General features: G+C 40.5%; 1 protein-coding gene across 1 annotated transcript in view; it reads left to right on the top strand.

Moving 5' to 3' along the window:
* Nucleotides 1-8,977, top strand: part of ADGRA3 (adhesion G protein-coupled receptor A3) — a 155,132-nt gene extending 146,155 nt beyond the window's left edge. The window contains exon 18 of the mRNA XM_054029278.1: nucleotides 8,482-8,977. Within this exon, the coding sequence (XP_053885253.1) occupies nucleotides 8,482-8,506 (25 nt within the window). The 3' untranslated portion in view covers nucleotides 8,507-8,977. The remainder of the gene's footprint in view (nucleotides 1-8,481) is intronic.
* Nucleotides 8,978-20,521: the final 11,544 nt, after the last annotated feature.

Raw genomic sequence — 20,521 nt, 5'->3', positions numbered from 1 at the left:
AGATGGATGGTGGCAGCCTCTGATGTACACTCAGCAACATTTTCTGACTCTTTAGTGCTTGGTAAGCATAATTCTGAAATCATGGTAGATGTTAATGTACAAACTGGTCCCTGTGTATAGTTTGTACACCAGCTCACTGTAATTGTAAATAGTTTGGCAGCTTTGGAGATGAAAATCACAAGATAATCCACCCCCTGGTACATTGGCCTCTGAGTGAGCATAATGCTCTGTCGACCTTTGTACCCTGCTCATCCACAAGATCTTCGTGGGATAAAAACACAGAAGGTATCAAGAGGGCTTCTAAGAAGAGGGAGGCATACCAGATCTCCTCAGAGAGAGCCTGATTCAAAAAAGTCTGTCACCTCAGAAACCAACTGTTTCAGAGACAGCAGAAAGGGTACTGCTAAGGCTCCAGGCTTCCCAATACCAGGAGTTCATTCTCAAAGACTTCAAGTTCTTTGAAGACCCATGATACCAAGCATGTTGTCCTCAGTACCTTCTAAGCATGATTGCATTAGCAGAGATTCTAGAGACTCTACCATCCAAGAAGTTGGTGCCATCTACTGAGCTTCGGTCACAGCTACCCTTGGCATCACATACTATTAGACTGGTCCTACCAAAGCAAGCAGCATCCCTGGTACATCTGCTAAACACTGTGCAGTCTCATATAGTTTCAGCACAAATTCACCCTGTACTCCAGGAATGTAGATTCTCTATAGTTTGCCTCAGACAAGCCAGAGTCATCTTTATTAATTGGAACCGAAAAGACTCTTGGTACCAGGATCCGCTCAGACACAGAGAGCTTATCCTTTCCTGGTAGCCCCTAGTTCTCTGGTACATTCAGGATGAGGCAGACAACTGTCATCACCTCAACTATCTGCTCCTCCCTTGGACTATGCTGAAGACACCTCTTCAGATGCACAGATTTCTGTGCAGGGATACCTTATCATAGAGACACCTCTTCTGATACCTACACCAAGAAAGATGCTCTGAAGATGAGGCAATATCAAGTTCCCTCTCACCTGACCTAGTATGAGTGGCACTGGATGCCCCCTCCACTTATGGTCCTCTTCAGTTGTCATACTGGGAGTCATGGGCTGCCTACGACCAACAATTTTGTTTACACTTGAGGACATCCTGGAAAACAGTCTTCTGCCCCATCTTTCCCCCCTTAATAACCTTAAGCCCAAGAGAAATCTTTGAGGAGCAAGAAGCTAATGCTGGTAAGGTGGTGACACCATTAACATCTCCTCATCCTCTCCAAATTAGGCTGTGATGTCTCCCCTACTGTCTTATACTGATTTTAAAGTTTCATAAGCTGATGAAACTAATTGCACACTCACTCCATATCCCCAGGGAGGAGGTTGAAGAGTCTCAGAATAAACTTTTAGACAGTCTCCCCACAACATCCAGTTGAGTGACCTTACCAATGTACGAGGCTCTCATGAACCCACCAAGACCATTTCATAGAATCATAGAAGATTTATTTTGGAAGAGACCTCAGGAGGTCATCTAGTCCAACCCCCCTGCTCAAAGCAGGACCAACACCAACTAAATTTAGCAAACTCTGACCTCTGTCCTGCATGCGGAGCTTACCTTCCAGCAGACAGGTTTATGGCACTGGCAAACCTCATTTCCAAGATTCAAATAAGTCCTCAAATGACAGCAAGAAATTGTTTGTTTCCAACTGCTAGGTCATATGTCATTTTGCAATTTTGTGCCACAAGACCAGGTTGCATCTTCATTGCTTTTATGGATGGCTCAGAATAGTCTACACTCCGAACAGTCTCAACAAACTGGTGTCTGTTCCTCATCGGGTGCTGGGCTTCCCTCAATTGGTGTAAGAACCCATCCAAAGTTTGTGCAGACTTTCCTTTACTCAGCCTTTCCCTACCATCACAATAACTTCAGATGCATCCTTCATGGGATGGGGAGCACACCTTGGGACAGACACCCTTCAAAGCAAATTGTCCGTTCAGGAGTCTCTTCTCCACATCAATCTCCTGTATCTAAGAGCAGCCAGGAATGCCTGTATCCCCTTCCTTACCTTAATCAGAGATCAATCCATCAGTCATGACAGACAACATTGCCTACATGTTTTATATAAATCACCGAGGGAGGCAAGATGCCCTTCTCTTTGTGCCGAAGCAATAATGCTATGGAACAGACACATCCTCATCTCAGCCTCTTACCTTCCAAGCACTTAAAACACTGTCAATTTGAGCAGGAACTTCTCCCAAGATTATGTGTGGGAACTGGGACAGTCTGCTTCTCAAACATATTTTACTAGCCTGGGGTTTTCCAGAAGTGAAAATTTTTGCCACCATCCTCAACAGAAAGTGCAAAAAATTCTGCTTGAGAGAGGAGGGTTCAATCAGTCCCTTGGATAAAGGGATTCTGAGTGTTTTCCCACTCCACAACTTCCAGATTCAGTAAGGGGTTGATTAACCTTTTTTCACAGATGAGAGTCCATCTCTGTGTGGGATTTGAGCTTGAGCCTCAATTTTTTAATGAAGCTTCCTGTTGAGCCATTAGCCAAGTATTCTTTGCTACACTTGTCTATGAAAATTGCCTTTTTAGTGGTCATCATCTCTGCCCAAAGAGTCAGAGAGCTAGGGGTGTTAATGACTGATCTCTCCCCTTTCCCCCATTTTACATTTTTCTTTTAGGAAAAAAAGTATCTTTGCAGCCACATTCCAAGTTTCTACCTAAAGTATTCTCCAATTTCCACATCAACTAGATCATCCACCTTCCAGTCTTTTCCCCAAAAGCACACCAGAGCAGGGAGGATGATTCCGTCCATACTTTGGATCTTAAGTGTCCGAAACCAATATAGGTTCGAATGAGTATTTGAGTGAAGGAGGAAAACTGAAGCAAAAACAGATTGCAATTCAAAACAGGTGGTTGTTTATTAATGGGGAATGAATTATAACTTGGGCTGGGGAAGAGTACTTTTACCAATTAACAATACTATCAGAACAAAATATTCACACAACTCTAATTAAAATAGGAACAAGTGATCAACCAAAAGTATCACCAGAACAGCAATATATATGTGACTTGAAACAGTCTATTTACATCCAACAACAAAAAACGGAATGATCTATAATCAACTGTTCACTAAAAACCAGAACAGACATACAAAACTGAGTTAACTTTACATGCATTAATTGAATCCCATAAAACACACCAACTGACCACAACAGCAATTAATACAACAATTCGTCCCCTATATACTATACACGAGATTTGGTACCAAGTAAGGGAGGAGAAAAAGGGAAGAGGCCAAGCAAACAGAATATTTACAAAAATTAAAATGCACATACCACACTCCAGGCACAGCTGACCAACAGTACAGATACCAGGGGCATGACGGGATGTAATCCAAAATGACACGACACGAGCCAGGAAAATCCAGAGGAGACCCTGGCTGAAAGGGTGATCAGGCCTTTCAGCTAACACGCGGACACTCCTACTGATTTTGGCGAGGGACACAGTTTTATTCAAAGACCCTTACTCGTGCCAGCATTTGATTGGTCCCCAACTCCTACACCAACCGGGTTCCGAGCTAGTGCCCTCTACGTCAACAGATACTGCACCCGGCACACTAAGTTTATGCACTCGACACGCCGGTATTGTAGCACACGGTACCAATGTGACCTACAATTGACCAGGCAGAAGGTTCGAGAATAGGCACACAGCACGACGATGGTGCACATGACACGGATGTGTTGCACATGACACCAACGTGACCTTTTGACCGACAATTGGCCATCCAGACGCCGTGTCTGAGCATAGGGTTGCGACAAAAAGGATGTTATGTTTCTATCTGGACAGAACCAAACCCCTTAGAAATTTCCCAGACTGTTTTGTCTGCAGACACATCCAAAGGATCCACAATTTTCACCCAAAGACTCTCAAAGTGGATTTCTACAAGATCTCAGTGTATTTCCTTGGTACTGTTCTAAAAATGTACCAACCACAGAACTTTGCAGCACTTCAGCTTGGACTTCAATTCCTACTTTTTTTTCAAACACTATGCTCTGGTTTCCATGTCAGATGCTGCTGTTGGCAGCACAATTCTTTCATCAGCCTTAGATCGGGCTCCAGAGCTCCCATCTCCTTCAAGGAGTACTGCTCAAGAATTACCCAAAGTAGAGCTTCCATAGAAACATTACTCAAGGAAGAAGAGGTTAATTACCTGATACAGTAATTGGAATTCTTTAAGATGTTTGTCCCTATGGGTGCTCTATTACCTGCCCTCCTTCCCCTCTGCTTCGGAGTCTCATCTCACAGGAGTTTGCAATGGAGAAGGAACTGAGTATGGTTTGCCTGTGCAGCTCTATATAAACCTGTACTGTTAGAAAATTATAGGTGATACTAATTGTATGTGTTTACTTATCTTGTTAGATGTTAGCCATGTAAACACAGTTCCTGTCTATTACTATAGCTAGTATAGAGATCAAAAGGGAATATTAACATTTAGATGAATCTTGGGTGCCATCATGTCATTGTCTATATGTCTCTTTAAAGTTTGTGATAAACTGTTTAATGGATAAATGACTTTATGTTAATCCATGTAGTTAATTACCAGGGATGTTTGGGAAACAGAAGGTTATATCAAAAGCCTATTGTTCATCCTGGACTGTATGCTCAAGAGGCTGTTAGAAAACTGAATAAAAGACTCTTGGGACCTGATCCTTTTATCTCAGATCTGTTTGATGCTTCATGCAGGGGAAGCTTAAGTTGTAAGACTGAGATGTCCAGTCCCATCTGGATCACCCTGAATATGGACATTGGACTATAACCTATGGACTAATTCTGAAAGAACTCTTTGCAACTACAAAGCTCACCATGATTCACTATGAATCTGATCTCAGAACAGTACTCATGTCTGTATGAATATTAATCTTTTAACCAATACTCTCTCTTCTTTTTAAATAAATTTTAGATTAGTTAATGAGGATAAGCTGTAAGCATGTATTTGGGTAAGATCTGAAATATTCATTAACCTAGGAGGTAGCGTGTCCGATACTTTGGGATTAGTAGAACTTTCTTATATGAGCAATAAGTTTTTCAGTAATCCTCCTCATATTTGACTTGGGTGTCTGGGTGGAGGCCTAAGGCTGGATTGCTTTAAGGGAACTGTGGTGTTGGCTTCTGGGTAACCAGAAAGGTATTATAGAAGCTGTTTTGTGCTGGCTTGGTAAATCTAAGTATTGGAATATCCACCAGCTTTGAGGATTGCCTGCCCCATTCTTTGCAGTTTACCCTAATTGAGTAACCTTAGGGTGGTTCCCTGAGACCGCCCGGTCACAGTGGTGTAGTCTGCAGGATCCAGAGAACCAGGTCAATTAAGCTTTGGATCAGATTCCCATGATATCCAAAATTGGAATTTTGATATTGAGAGTTTTGGTGGTTAAAGAGCAGTTACAATGAGTGATGTATTTACCTGGGTGTGTGGCTGGTTCTTTGGGATCAGAAAAATCCTTTGTTTGATTAAACTGGTTTTAAGGAGCCATTCATCAGTAAGTCTAGTGTTTTCATGGTGATACAAGGACTGGAATACCTAAGGAAACTGCTTTTCTGACTTCTTGTTAGCCAGTGTGGTGAAACAGAAGTTTGCTTTTGTTGCTGGTTTGGTATATCTTATGGGAGATTAACCACCAGTTTTGGGGTGTATCTGCCCTATTTCTCAGCAGTTTGTCCTGAATTTGGCATTCTCAGTTGTGACCCTCTGAGGCATGGTTATACTTCCATATACTCCCTGCACAATGAGTGAGATAACTGCAGTGAAAATGTAAGACAAAGTGAGACCTGACTTGCCTAATGTATGTGAACAAATGAGCTCAAACGTTCACTGCATACACAGTTCTTCAGCTTGATATGCAAAAAACAAATACATATCTGTGTCCGGCAAACAGATGCGACTATATCATAGTTAGAAACAAATACTCACTGTTTTTCATCAATGGTGATTAGCCTAAATGGGTTTCAAATTTCTGTTCTTCGTTTATATCAGCGGAAAGCTGAATTGGTTCCAGATATCCAGGCACATTTCTGCTTTTGAGATCATCCTGAACATGCTGGGTTATTGCTGCTCTTTTAGCATTTGTTCCAAGTAAAATCAAATGATTTTTTTTATGCATTTACATTTATGGATAGACTTCTCTGCAGCTGGTAAAGGAAAGTGGAATTCTCCTGGTGAGATTTTCATAAGCGCCCAAGTGAATTAGGAGCATGAGTCCTCTTTATTTCCAAGGAACTTGTGTTCCTAACTCACATTGGCACATTTGAAAGTCCCACCCTGCATTCTTATTTTTATTTTAGCCATCACTCTTTTATTTGCTTATCTTTCCTCTTGATCTATTTTAATTTTTTTAGCAAAATGTCCTCTGAAAAGTTAGCTTCCAAGGCAATATTGCAAAGTATACACTTCCTTTTCTGCAATGCAAAATTCTTTCATATGTGATGCATTGCAAGCAATTCAGCTATGAGGTTTATGACCAATATACAAATAATTGCTAGAGTACAGTTTGTTTCTTTTGTCCTTTGTGGCACTGTTGCATAAACAACATTTTGATTCTTTGCATAACATGTGAGTAACCTTCGTGGAAGGTCCAGCGAAGTGCAGAGCTCTACTCTCTCCAGTATTAGTTAATTGGTTCTCCTGCCAGTCAACTGGTCTACACCAGTTGAATGCTCTATATAGCATTCTTACATATTATCTCTACCAGAGTCTGTTGAACAAACCACTTTAAATCCCCAAATCCCTGTCTTGGTGAAAGAAGGAATAAAATCCATCTGAAATTAGACTCTTTGTTAAATTAAAATCTTCCTAGGCCTCTGTCTTGCACCACATACAGTTCACAAAATGTAAATCCTTTTGTTAGGCAGGAGTGAGAGTAATACCAATAATAAGGGGTGAGAACTTAATTAGTTTTCTTTGACAGGGCTGTGTTTTGTTTATCTCCAAACTATGCACAAGGACAAGAAGGAGAAAAATATTCTCCGCTTCTGTGATTTCCCAACCTCCAGCTCTGAGAGATGCTAAATGGTGAACGAGTTGAACTACCACAACACCAGGAGACAGTGATGAATTAAGGCACTCCATATTAACTCAATATTCTCAATAGTTTGCCTCAGACTTATTAGTTATTCATGTTTTGGATTTTAAATTTATTTTCCTTTTTAATGGCAATTCTAGGATTTATTGCCATCATAAGAATTTTTTAAAGAAATTTTATGATGGATACTCTCATTAAAACCATTGCTGCAGTTTCCTATTTTAATAGAAAGCAGGCAGTGATGGGGTTTGTTACAAGGTCTGTGGCAATATTAAGTCCTAGAAATACAAATGTATGCCTCCTAGCCATTTAATTTGACATTTCTTATTCCAATGTAAATCTTACGTAGATTGATCAGACAACTTAAATGAATGAGACCTCCACTCTATTTGTTTCAGTAGGTCCTTATGAAACTGGTTAAAGTGGACCTCGCATTATCACCAATTTGTAGTTATGAACTCCCTTTACGTGGACTTAGGCAGCATAGTTGCTTTTCGCTAGTTGCTTGTCGACTTGATGATTAAAGAGATGGGGCATCACTGCCCCTTGGGGATTTGGGTGTCCAGTAGAGAACCAATTCTGGGATCAGGGTTTCTGTTATTTTTCCCAATACCTATTGTCATTGGAAAGCTGGGAGACCATGCAGGAGTCTTGATGCTAAAGGTTGGGTCATGGACAGATAGTGATTCTGGATCATGATGTTTAATATGATCTTGGTACTCACCCAGGGTGGTCTTGGATGAGGTTGCCTAACCTTGCAATGTTGAGACCTGTCTGGATGACTCATACTGGCTCTGTAAGGGCCCAGAATGAGCCTAGAGGAGTGGCCATTTCCCTCCTATAACCTCAAATGCATGATTTGCCCCACTCTTAAGATGGCTTCATTTGAGCGTGTTCACTGAGCATTAGAGGTATTTATTTGAATTTTGATAGCATCAAGAAGCCCCACTCACGAACCAGGGGACACATTGTGGTAGGTGCTGTACAAACATAAATTAAAAAAAAAAGATGTTCCCCAAAGAATTTAGTCAAAGGAGATTTATAATCTAGTAGACTTTCATGAAAAGGTACTGTAGAAATTCTGTTAATGTGCAGGCTACTCTTCTACCCTACACATTTTTTACCAGTACCAAAGCTAAATGAACCTCTGTTAACTGGTGCTGGAGTCATCCAGCCACACTATCGTTATGGACTACAATGTCTAAGCAGACAATGAGTCCAGTATATTGGATCTAAATCTTAGTCTTTACGACAATGGGTCTCTTTTTTTTTTCTCCCCCCAAGGTGGTCCCTGGCCCCATTCACGTAGCTAGACAGGCTTTGGATCTCGCGTTTAGCATGGGAAGTTGTTGAGTACAGCTTTATCTTTCTCCAGACTAAGTTCAGGGCTACCTTGTTTGTGGTCTATTTGCAGACTCCACAATGCTACTGGATGCTAGAACTTTATGGGAGAGAATGCTGTGAACCCATCAGACCAGTGCATTCACGAGTGGCTAGGACATTACAACTACACTGGTCTACAATTTTTGAGAAGTCGTCTGCTTCAGAGATAAAATGTGCTATTTATTATGTATTTTGATGTGCTGAATTCAAATATGACAATTAAAACAACTGATTGGCTACTGTTTCTAAGATATTTAAGTTTTTACATTTTATGTCTATGTATATTGTGTAGATAGTAGAGTTTTAATCATAAATTGTAAACCTAGGTCTTTTCATGTGTTTATGGTTGCTTTATGGAAGCTCACACTTCTTATCAAACTGTCTGTACTGGGCTATCTTGATTATCACTTCAAAAGTTTTTTTTTTCTCTTAATTAATTGGCCTCTCAGGGTTGGTAAGACAACTCCCACCTGTTTATGCTCTCTGTATGTGTGTATATATATATCTCCTCAATATATGTTCCATTCTATATGCATCCGAAGAAGTGGGCTGTAGTCCACAAAAGCTTATGCTCTAATAAATTTGTTAGCCTCTAAGGTGCCACAAGTACTCCTGTTCTTCTTTTAACCATAGTGGTTATACTGTGCTTTTGTGATGCAAAAGTCACTTCACCACAAACATAGCAGAAGTTATCTGCACTGTTCACACAAGTACGAGGCATCTCTGCTCACTTTGGCTAAACAGAAATGTGTCCCTTGGCAAAACCAAACACTGACAAATAAGAGAGCACGACACTATGATTTCTAGAGCTGATATAGGGCAATTTGTTCAGCAGAGTGATGTAAGCTTCGTTATGATTGCATCATCCATGACTTCTAGGAATAACATGATGCAATTCATATCATGTATGATGCAATACCAGCTTCAGATTGCATCATTCATTGTTTTGCCTAAAAAGCAAGTACTGTCCAAACCCAGTCATAGATTTATTCATAGATCCAGTCAAAGATGTATTTTAGTCATTTCTGGTTTAAATTGAGATCCCTTCCCTTTAGAACTCACTTATCCTCCGCCATTCCCAAGCCAAGGGTCATATATACTGACCCAATAGCATATCTTGAAAACTAGAGCCAATCAACAATTTTAAGCATCATTTTCGTTCTCAGGGACTCAGAATTAGTAAAGTTTGACTACATTTATTTCAGAAGCATTTTGGCTGTAGAGCAATGCTATCTGCTGCCAATAATCCATTTACCCCAGCTGTGCTTCTGTCTCCATACTGTCCTCATCAGATACCCAGGCTTCTTTGTTCTTTGGAGAAGGTATGTCATTAAATTCAGGCATTTATGGCATAGGCACTTCTTGTAATCCTACACAGGGAGATCTATTCTCTTTTTTTCCTGCTACAGATTAAGTTCTCAACTAGTAGAACTCTTCTACCTATAAACCTGGACATCCTTCATCTGGTTTTCAGCTCAGTGGTTTTCACTGCAAAGCACTGCAGACAAAGATATTCAAAGTGGCTTCCCAGGGAGGGCTTTTACAATGTGTTTCTTAGTTTTTCCCCCTCTGTTCAATTCCCCATGTAGGCTACTTTTACTTGAGCACATGTCACAGACTTAGCACTTCACAGAACCTTTCAAACTCCTGTGTTTTGAAAACAAGACTAAAATAACCAGCCAGTGGAAATGGATGCTATTTGAGATGTGCCTGGGTGTGACCAAAAGCACCCTGTATTCACGTCCTATACATCATAGTAATCTTTGTACAAAATATGCCTTGTGATGTATCATCATCTCCCTGGCAGTCAGGCAGGGCTGGCTCCCTGTCTGGGCTTGGGGACAGGAACCAAGCATGCTGCGGGTGGATGGGGGCCCTTGATTGCTCTGCCTCTGTGCCTGGCAGCAGGGCCCAGGCCCCTTGACCACCCCCCTGCAACCCTCCCGCTCTTCGCCCCCGGAACTCCCCCTGCTCCCTGACCACACTGCCTTGGAGCACCGGGTCTGGTGCTATAGCCGTGCCACGCAGCCAGACCTGCAGCCACACTGCCCAAGCACTGGGGGAACTGTGACAGGGAGGGAGGGGAACAGAAGGGGAGGGACCAGGGGCTAGCCTCCACTCCAGTCACTGCACTGTCAGGGAGTTGGGCTGGCTCCTCTGCAAGCCTGTCCTGACCCCGCTCCCTGGCAGGAGCTCAGGGGCCAGAGGGAAGGGTCCTGTGGGCCAGATGTGGCCCACGAGCCGTAGTTTCCCCCCTCAGCTATAGATAGCAGTCGTCCGCCACATCCCTTTAACTAAACTGCATCACTGCAACAATTCCCTGGGCCACTTCCCCATGGCCCCAGCACATTCTTCACCCTTACCTCAGGGCCTTGTCCTGGTTGATTTCCAGCAGCCAGCCAGGAGAACCTTCTTCTCACCCAATCCCTGCCAGCAACTTCTTTGTCCGAGGTCCTGGAAGTCCTTCTGCTAGCCAGGAGTACCACTTCACTCCTCTGACTCCAGGCAGCAACTGCTCTCTGTTCTGCATTGCAGCTCCTTTTACATGGGCCTGCTGGGCCTGGATTGGTTGCTCCCTGCAGTCCCTCTCTAGGCTGCTTGGAGGACTCATTTCTGCTGTTCCTTTCTGGAGTGGGTTGTGATAGGATCCTGAGGCTTCCAGAAGTGGGCCTCAAAGGGCTGGTACACCCTGTCACAGGAAACCTGATACAGGAAATAAAGTTTCTGTTTCTTGTTAGCATTCTTATAATTCATACCCTAATTAGATGGAGAGAGCTTCTGTGGTAAAATCCTGGACATTAACTTCCACTCTATCATACAATTATAGAAATGTGAGACCACTCTGAAAGACTATTGACTGACATATGCTAAAGATGATTTCTTCACACAAAGAATTTCATTGCGTAGGAGTCTTGTGAAAAACTAATGAACAGAACAAGTACATTCCAGACCTTTTTCAGTATTTTTGGCATCAGATTTTCTGCATTTTCCCTGAAATTATCAAATTGTTGGAGACTGCAGATTTATCCACTACTTAGTGGTACATCATGATGACAGGTCTTTGAGATCAACTAAGTTGACTTCAGGAGAGGTGTGCAATAGAGAGTGACTTAGGAAGACACCAGATGGACAGGCTTCTAAATGATGAGACACATTCTAATACTAAGGTTTTCAGAGTCAAGGACATGAGGAAGTGACATCAGAAGACTTCCAAAAATTTCCTTTATTTTTCACATCAGTGGGCATTGGGAAAGAGTGGGGTAGATGCCCACCTTAGATACTTCTCTGACCCCTGTTACTATAGTATCTGAGTGCCTCACAAGCTTTCATGTATTATCCTCACAACACTCCCTAAGTAGAGAAGTGCTATTATCCCCATTTTACAAATGGATGGTGGTGGTGGTGGGGGAGCTGAGGCACAAATTAAATGACTCTCCGTTTTAGGTCTGAGATGGGGCAGGGAACTGAAACCTTGCTTCTCAAGTTCCAGGCTAGTGCCCTAATCACTGGACCATCCTTCTCTAGCCCTTCAGCTATATTAGAGCTAGGCATAACTTGGGGGTTTGGTTTGCTGGGGTTCAAGCAGACATTCTTCTAGTTTTCATTAGTATGTCCCACCCTCCAGGGGTTTTATTGAAAGCAGAACTCACTGGAAATTTCAGTTTTGCTTGATCTTACATCAAGACCTTGAAAAAACAAATTGGCCAGATCCTGAGCTGGATTGAATAGCATATTGCCAATGACTTCCATAAGCATGCAGAAACTGTTGAAATCAATGGAGATGTGCCAATTTATACCAACCAAAGCTTAAACCCAACATGTTTTGCAAGATTTCAACAACAAAAACATCATTTGTTCCAAATCCATGCCAGGCTTACTTGAAAAGGGTTGCAAACCTTTTCAACAAACCTGGACTGAATTTTAACTATGCAATGAAATAAAACCTCAAGAGTTTCTGGTGGGTTTGAATGTCTTTCTGAACATTTTGCACAGCTCTAATGTATTTCCCTTGATAATACATGTGATTATTCTGGAATATGCTTTTAGTGTGGTCTGTAATGATTAGGCAACAAATACCATAAGTCTGTGCTTGCTGAAATGCAGCATATTGCTCTTAAAAATAAATAAATAAAGGTAAAAACACTTCTCTGTGGACTTTTGAAGTGATTCAGCAGACTTAGTGAAACTAACATCAACCACTATGTCCCTGTGGGACAAATCAAAGTCCTCTAGCATCTCCTTGGATTTTGTCTTGAGTGTTTTTCCAGTTTGTCCATGGTTATCAGTTTTTTCAATGTGCACTGCCAACAGAATGCTGTCAAGCACATGCCTTGCTAAACACCAGCACAGAGCTCTTATTAGTTCTTAAACCCCTTAGGTTTGAATGATTACTTCAGAATCCCAGCGCTCACAGCAGGCGGTGGGAGAAGTAAATTGAATTCAAGCAGCAAGTGCCAACATATATGGACAATACCGTCTTTTACCAGTGGTAAAACAAAATAAAACCAATTAGTCCATGTAGCCTAGACACAGTTAGGCCAGATGCATAGAGCAGTATGTGAACGTACTAACTGTACATCCATTCATAGAGAAGACAAAAGCCACAGACCACAGAAGAATTTTTTTTCTTCCATCCCTTTCCCTATGACAGGATTAGCCACAATGGATCAGACAACTGATCTACAAAGGACAGAATCTTGCCTACACATTTCGGAGGAAGGTAAATTTCCTTGGAGTTGTAGAATGTAGTATATATTGTGGGGTGGGAGAGAGTCCCTTTTGAATACTATGGCAATCAGCTTATGTCCTAAAGTACCCAATTAGGTGACCTCTGCTTACACACATGTATGTGTGAATGTTCTAGATTTTGCCAGAGTTATTTTGCTCTTCTCTCTTCATGGCCCCTTTTGTAGGTTGTCTGGAGAGGAGACAAAATTATCATGGCTAATAGTGCTGCCATTGTCTCTTAACAATCCTTAAGTGTTTGTGGCTTATCTTGAGCCATTCTTTTCCTTCCTGCCTGCTTTTCCAAACAGGCTGCTATTGAGTTAACCCAATATATTAATGCAGCAAACATAGGCCAATATACAGTAGTCATAAATTATTACAGAGCAGCTCCCAATCCATCACAGATTCAAATTGCAGCTTTTACTGAGCAGCTATCGGAAAGGATGTGAAATGTCACACATTGCTATCATGAGGGCCTCATCCTACAAATCTTTATGCACGCATAGTGCTTACTCACACAAACAATTCCCTTTTCATTGTTGGGACTACTAGTGTGAGTGAGAGTTTAAGATCACATTAAGGTTTCCAGAGTTAATTGGGGTAAAGGTCTTTATTCTTTGATGAAAATACAATGCTGCCCCAGCATGCCATAAACTTAACATTTGTATATAGAGGGTGGGGATTTTAAAAGCACTTAGCTGTGACCTAACTCTGCTCCAACTGAAGCTATTGGCAATTTTACCCATGACCTCAATGGCAGTAGAGCTAAGGCAAACTAAGCGTCTTTGAAAAACCCCACCTAAATATTGTAAATGATTTTGATGTGTGTAATTACAAAACAAAGTTTGATTGTTACAACTGTGATATAAATAATGTCTTGGCGTCTAGCATAAAAGTTCTTGCTATATAAATCTTGGCGAGCTCACTAGGGAGTCCCAAATAATTGTGTTTATGGCTGATGCTGTTGTGGTGAGCATGACTGAGTCAAATATAAAAACAATACTAGTACTACTTTATCGTTACTTAGATAATTCAGTATGATACATAGGCTGTACTCAGAAAATACCTAATATTTGCACAGTGTTGGAAATATATTTGGCTAATTGTCAAAATACCCCTTGAGATTATCCCATTTTTACAGCTAGAGAAACAGAGAGGCAGAGATTTCAAATTAATGTTGCCTGAAGATAGACGCCTACAATCTTCACGTAGTAGGCACTTAAACACATGGCATAATATTGAGGTCCTATGCTAATATCCTTTCATCAAAGTGTCATGTGATGGTATCTTTCCATGAGGCTTATGGGGAAAGAGGTTTCAAGTTATTAATGACTGGCAAAGCCCTTTTCAGTTGTTATAAGAATATAAAACAAATGAAGACTTATGTTTGGCAGGATATTTGGTGGACGAATATATTTACTTCTAAAATATGGTTTATTTATATAGTTTTAAAAAATATATTCTCCCCCCTCCGGTATCTTTTTATTATCACAAGTTATACTTTTTTTATTTTTACCTTATTGAAAATCACAACATTAAGTGTCAACATTCAAGGTAAGTTTCAGTTTTTAGGATGGGAAACAAATATTGAACTCTGATTCTCAAATCAAATATATCCAATACAGTACTTTATTTTACCAAGTTGCAGAGGTAAATACTGAATATTCAATACAGCATATTTAAAATTAGATCCATTACTATTGCTTCAGAAACAAGAATGATTACACCAAATGACTAACCAAAATGTTAAGAATATACAACTGGGTAACAAGTGTTATGTTGTCTGAATTCCAAACATATACAGCAACCTCATCCTGTGCTTTAAATGCCCCATAACAACTATGTTGGTGAAACCAATCACTGGGCTTTCATACAGAAAAGTGATTAAAGACAAAAACACCATATCACCCATGAGCGAACACTCTTCACAAAATGATCACTCGATATCTGAACTCGTGGTGTTAATAAAGAAATTGGTTTTATGGCTTATTACAACAATCTGTTACCCACTAACCCCCTTCTTTGTCTTATGACTGCAAAGGTGTTAACAGGCTACTTCACTTTGAATGGTCTCTTACAATATATGAGTACCTTTCCGAGATCTGAAGAAGAGCTCTGTGTAACTCAAAAGTTTTTCTTTCACCAACAGAAGTTGATGTAACAGAAGTAATATCCAATAAAAGATATTACCTCCCTTGCATCTTTCATATCCTGGGACCGGCACACCTACAACAACACGGCAAAAAACATATACAGCCTGGTTTTCAGATGAGCCTTTTATTTTGTGGGTGCAATTAGCTGTGTCCACAATTTTTATTTGTGCAATTAATGGTTAGAAAACACACATGTACTACAGATTTGAAATTGTGGGCAAATTCACACTGGATGTAAAACTGCCCCACAAAATAGGGAGGCAAAACACAAATATGGCACCTGTAACTTTGTTCCAGATGCTCACACTCCACTCCCAGCCACATTTAGATCTTCCTGTGAGAGGAAGTATCTTTATTTGCTCAACAGTGTGGTATCATAGGCATCAAAAATCCATTTCCTACTACTGATTTCAACTCGATTGGTTATTCAGTTGAGAAAAATATTATAGTTTTGTTAGCAAGCATCCACCCTATTGCCAACTTTAACACTGTGTGCTAGTATGTAGTAGACCATAACCTCTGATGGAATGAGGGCATCCATGATGCAAGCTGATTGGTGTATGTCACTAGCAGCCCTGTCATTCACTGCTGGTGACCACCAAACTTCACTCAGATTTGTCTTTGCAGAAAAGTATACAATTTTGTTCCCATCAGCATCCTTCCAGTGAGGCCCAACAACAGTACTGACTCTATCCAGAAAGTAACACTGACCTTTATAATATCCAGAGTAGAGTGCCTCAAAATTGAAGAGAAAAAACTTATTTTTGGGAAAAGGGCATTTTAATAGATTGTTGTGATACAGCCATTACAGTGAACTTTGTTGCTTTCTCAAAGGAAAAAAGCATGAATACCAAACGCAGGGCAGACTGTTAAAAACCAGGGCCCAAACCCCAAATTGATTGTGAGTTCTAAACTTAGATTTCAACCATCAACTACAACAAATGTCACAGACAGTCCCCTTGGGTACCCCAGTCTGTCTTGCAACCCAACTGCACATATCTCTGTGATAGATGGCCCCTTACATCAACAATCAGAGCAATAATCAGGCTACATCTAATCCCATGGGGCAGTCAATTGCGCTTTAGGTCTACCAAAGACATATGTTGCCAATCCTATAATAAACTATATGAAGATTTATTAACTAGAAAAGGAAAATTAGAGAGTTATTTACAAGGTTAAAGCAAGCAAACAGACATGAATGAGTTAGTCTTAGGTTTCAAAATGTAATAAAGGCTTCTATAATCAACAAGCTCTATTTGTCTTTTAGGGCTAAACTTGCTTATGGCTAGACACACCTTGTACCCCCAGTGTCCAGGCACCATAGAGATCCTTAGTTCCTTTGGTTTGGGGTTTTTATCCCCCTCCTGCCCTGTTTTCTGAGCTGCAAACTCAGCTAATGGGAGGAGTCCACTTGTATGACTCATTTCCATGGGGAGGAGAGCAGAATGACAAGAGTCTTTAGTTCTTTTGCTGACAATTTCTCAATCTAGATGTTTCCATTATAAGATCCAACCATAGCCTGTCTGGTATCACTGGGTTTCCTCTTCTGGGAGGGGCGTAACAATTTCTGTATAAGAGCAGCTCATCTCTCTAATAAATGTCCCTCTTCTGTATGGCAATTCATACGGTCACAGAGGGTCGCAATACAACTACTCATATTTCTTTACAGTATAGAATAAAGATTAGAATAAAGACAAGTAAGATTAATGCAACTCACAAACATTAAATAGACTCTAAACACTAAACAGTTTCTTAAATTTCTAATACCTATTTTATCAATATTAACCAAAAGTGAGACAGACAGATTCCAGCTATGCATTCATCAGTATTGCACTGTTAAACAATAATAAAATACCATTTATTTAAATATTTTTGGATGTTTTCTGTGTTTTCAAATATGTTGATTTCAATTACAACACAGAATATAAAGTGTACACTGTTCTGTTTATATTATTTTTATTACAAGTATTTGCATTGTAAATACCAAAAGAAATAGTATTTTTCAATTCACCAAATACAAGTAATGTAGTGTAATCTCTTTATCATGAAAGTTGAACTTACAAATGTAAAATTATGTACAAAAATAATTGCATTCAAAAACAAAACAATGCAGAACTTTAGAGCCTACAAGTCCACTCAGTCCTATTTCTTGTTCAGGCAATCGCTCAGACAAACAAGTTTGTTTACATTTGCAGGAGATAATGCTGCCTGCTTCTTGTTCACAGTGTCAACTGAAAGTGATAATAGGTGTTCGCATGGCACTGTTACAGCCGACATTGCAAGATATTTACATGTCAGATGCGCTAAAGATTCATATGTCCCTTCATGCTTCAACCACCATTCCAGAGGACAGGAGTCCATGCTGATGGCAGATGCTGCTCGATAACAATCCAAAGCAGTGTGGACCACATTCATTTTCATAATCTAAGTCAGCGACCACCAGCAGAAGGTTGATTTTCTTTTTTGGTGGTTCGGCTTCTATAGTTTCTGCATTGGATTGTTGCTCTTTTAAGACTTCTGAAAGCATGCTCCACACTTCATCCCTCTTGCAATGCTGGCTACAAAAGTCCCATGCGAACACCTGTTCTCACTTTTTGCTGACATTGTAAATAAGAAGTGGGCAGCATTATCTCCTGTAAATATAAAGAAACTTGTTAGTCTTAGCAATTTGCTGAACAAGAAGTAGAAATGAGTGGACTTGTAAGCTCTTAAGTTCTACATTGTTTTGTTTTTGAGTGGTGTCACGTAACAAAAAAAGGTTGCATTTTCACAATAAAGAGATTGCACTACAGTACTTGTATGAGGTGAAATGAAAAATACTATTTCTTTTGTTTATCACTTTTATAGTGCAAATATTTGTAATCAAAATAATATAAATTGAGCAGTGTACACTTTGAATTCTGTATTGTAATTGAAATCAATATATTTGAAAATGTAGAAAAACATTCCAAATACTTAATAAATTTCAATTGGTATTCTATTGTTTAACAGAGCGATTAAGACTATGATTAATTGCAATTAATTTTTTTAAGTGCAATTAATTGTTTTGAGTTAATCATGTGAGTTACCTGCGATTAATCAGCAGCCGTAGTATCCAGTTGAGACATAGGGACCTTACGTGAGCTGGCACCTGACCTGCCAGTGTCATAGTATTATTAGTCCAGCATATTCAGTATGCACTTTCACTTTCTGCATAAATGATGTTGATATGGAATTAAATTGCCAAAGGAGGGCAGCCCTGTCAGTTCTTGACAGAGAGCACTCAGCAGTTTTTGTAAGTCTCTGGAGAGAGTTAAAAGATATTTCTCTACTGGAAGCTGATTAAAAGTTATATATAAATTGTCTTTTTGGATTCTAAATAATATTTGGGATTATGGACAGGAAAGTATGTTTGAATGGGAAAATGATTGAATAGTATCATATTAACATTTGTTAGTTATTAAATGAAGCATAAGAGTTAGGCTGTTCCTATATTTGCACTTTATAGTTGAAGAACTACTAGAATATGTTACAGCTGGAAGAGACACATTTTAATATGGCTAAATGTTAATGTATACATCCAGGAACAAAAATGTAGGCCATATTTAACAGGATGTAGTATTCTATCCTGGGAAGCATGACTCAATCCATCATGACCCGCAAGTTTTTTCAATCAGCTTAACATGATGTCTCAGTGTGGCAATCCTTGGATGCATAAACAGGAGTTTTCAGGTAGAAGTAGAGAGGTTATTTTACATCTCTATCATTGCTGGGATACTATGTCCAGTTCCGGTTTCCACAATTTAAGAAGGATGTTGATAAATTGGAGAGAGTTCAGAGAAGAGCCACAAGAATAATTAGAGAATTGGAAAACATGCTTTATAGAGAGATTGAGCTTCTTAAGTCTCTATTTAGCTTAACAAAGAGAAGGTTAAGGGGTGACTTGATCACAGTGTATAAGTAGCTACTTGGAGAACATTTAATAAGAGGCTCTTCACTGTAGCAGACAAAGGTATAATAAGATCAAAGGGCTGGAAATTGAAACTAGAAAAATTCAGACTGGAAATAAGACAATTTTTTAACAGTCAGGGTTAATAATTACTGGAACTTTTACCAAGGGTCATGGTGGATTCTCAGTCAACTTTTAAATCACAATTGGATGTTTTTCTAAAACAAATGCTCTAGTTCAAACAGAAATTATTTTGGGAAAGATCTATGGCTTATGTTACATAGAAAGTCAGACCAGATCAGTGGTGGGCAACCTGCATCCCGCGGGTTGCATGCGGCCCATCAAGGTAATCTGATTGCGTGCCGTGAGACATTTTGCTGACGTTGACTGTCCGCAGGCACGGCCCCTTGCAGTTCCCAATGGCTGTGGTTTGCTGTTCCTGGCCAATGGGAGCTGCGGGAAGCAGCGGCCAGCATGTCCCTGCGGCCCACCACTTCCCACAGCTCCCATGGGCTGGAGATGACAAACTGCAGACACTGGGAGCTGCGCGGGGCCGTGCCTGCGTATGGTCAATGGCAGCAAAATGTCTCTCGGCCCACAATCAGGTTACCCTGATGGGCCGCATGCGGGCCGCAGGTTGCCCACCACTGGACCAGATTAACACTGTGGTTCCTTCTTGCTTTATAATCTATGAATCTAGCACTACAGTTTGTCGACAAAAATCAGGTTTTGTCAACAAAATAGTGGAAGTGTACACATAACTATGCTCCTCCTGCCCATTTAACTCTCCTGCTATGCCGACATAATAAAACTACCTTGATGAGTGGCATAGAGCTTTTTGTGACAATGCAGAGTCAGTGTAGACACTGCACTTGCTTATGTTGCCCTAAGTGGCCTCCAGTAGGTGTCCCACAATGCCCATCGTGACCGTTCTGGTAATCAGTTTCTACTCCACTGCTCTGCAGACAGATACACAAGTGTGCACCCCTCCTCCTTTAAAGCCCTAGGGATTTTTGAAATTCCACATCCTGTTTCCTTGGCATAGACAGCTCACGTCACAGCTGACCATGCCGGTTTTCTGCAGCAAATGGGCTCCTGCACGGAGTACACTGGATTTGCTGGGTCTGTAGGGAGAAGAGGCTGTTCAGACGCAGCTCTGATCCAGCCATAGGAATTTTGGCTCCTACGAGCAGATTGCTCATGGCATGGATGAGAAGGGGCATGAAAGGCACATGCAGCAGTGCTGAGCTAGGAGAAAGGAG

This window comes from Malaclemys terrapin, chromosome 5, assembly GCF_027887155.1.
Source record: "Malaclemys terrapin pileata isolate rMalTer1 chromosome 5, rMalTer1.hap1, whole genome shotgun sequence".
Lineage (NCBI taxonomy): Eukaryota > Metazoa > Chordata > Testudines > Emydidae > Malaclemys > Malaclemys terrapin.
This window is presented reverse-complemented; position numbering and strand designations above follow the sequence as displayed.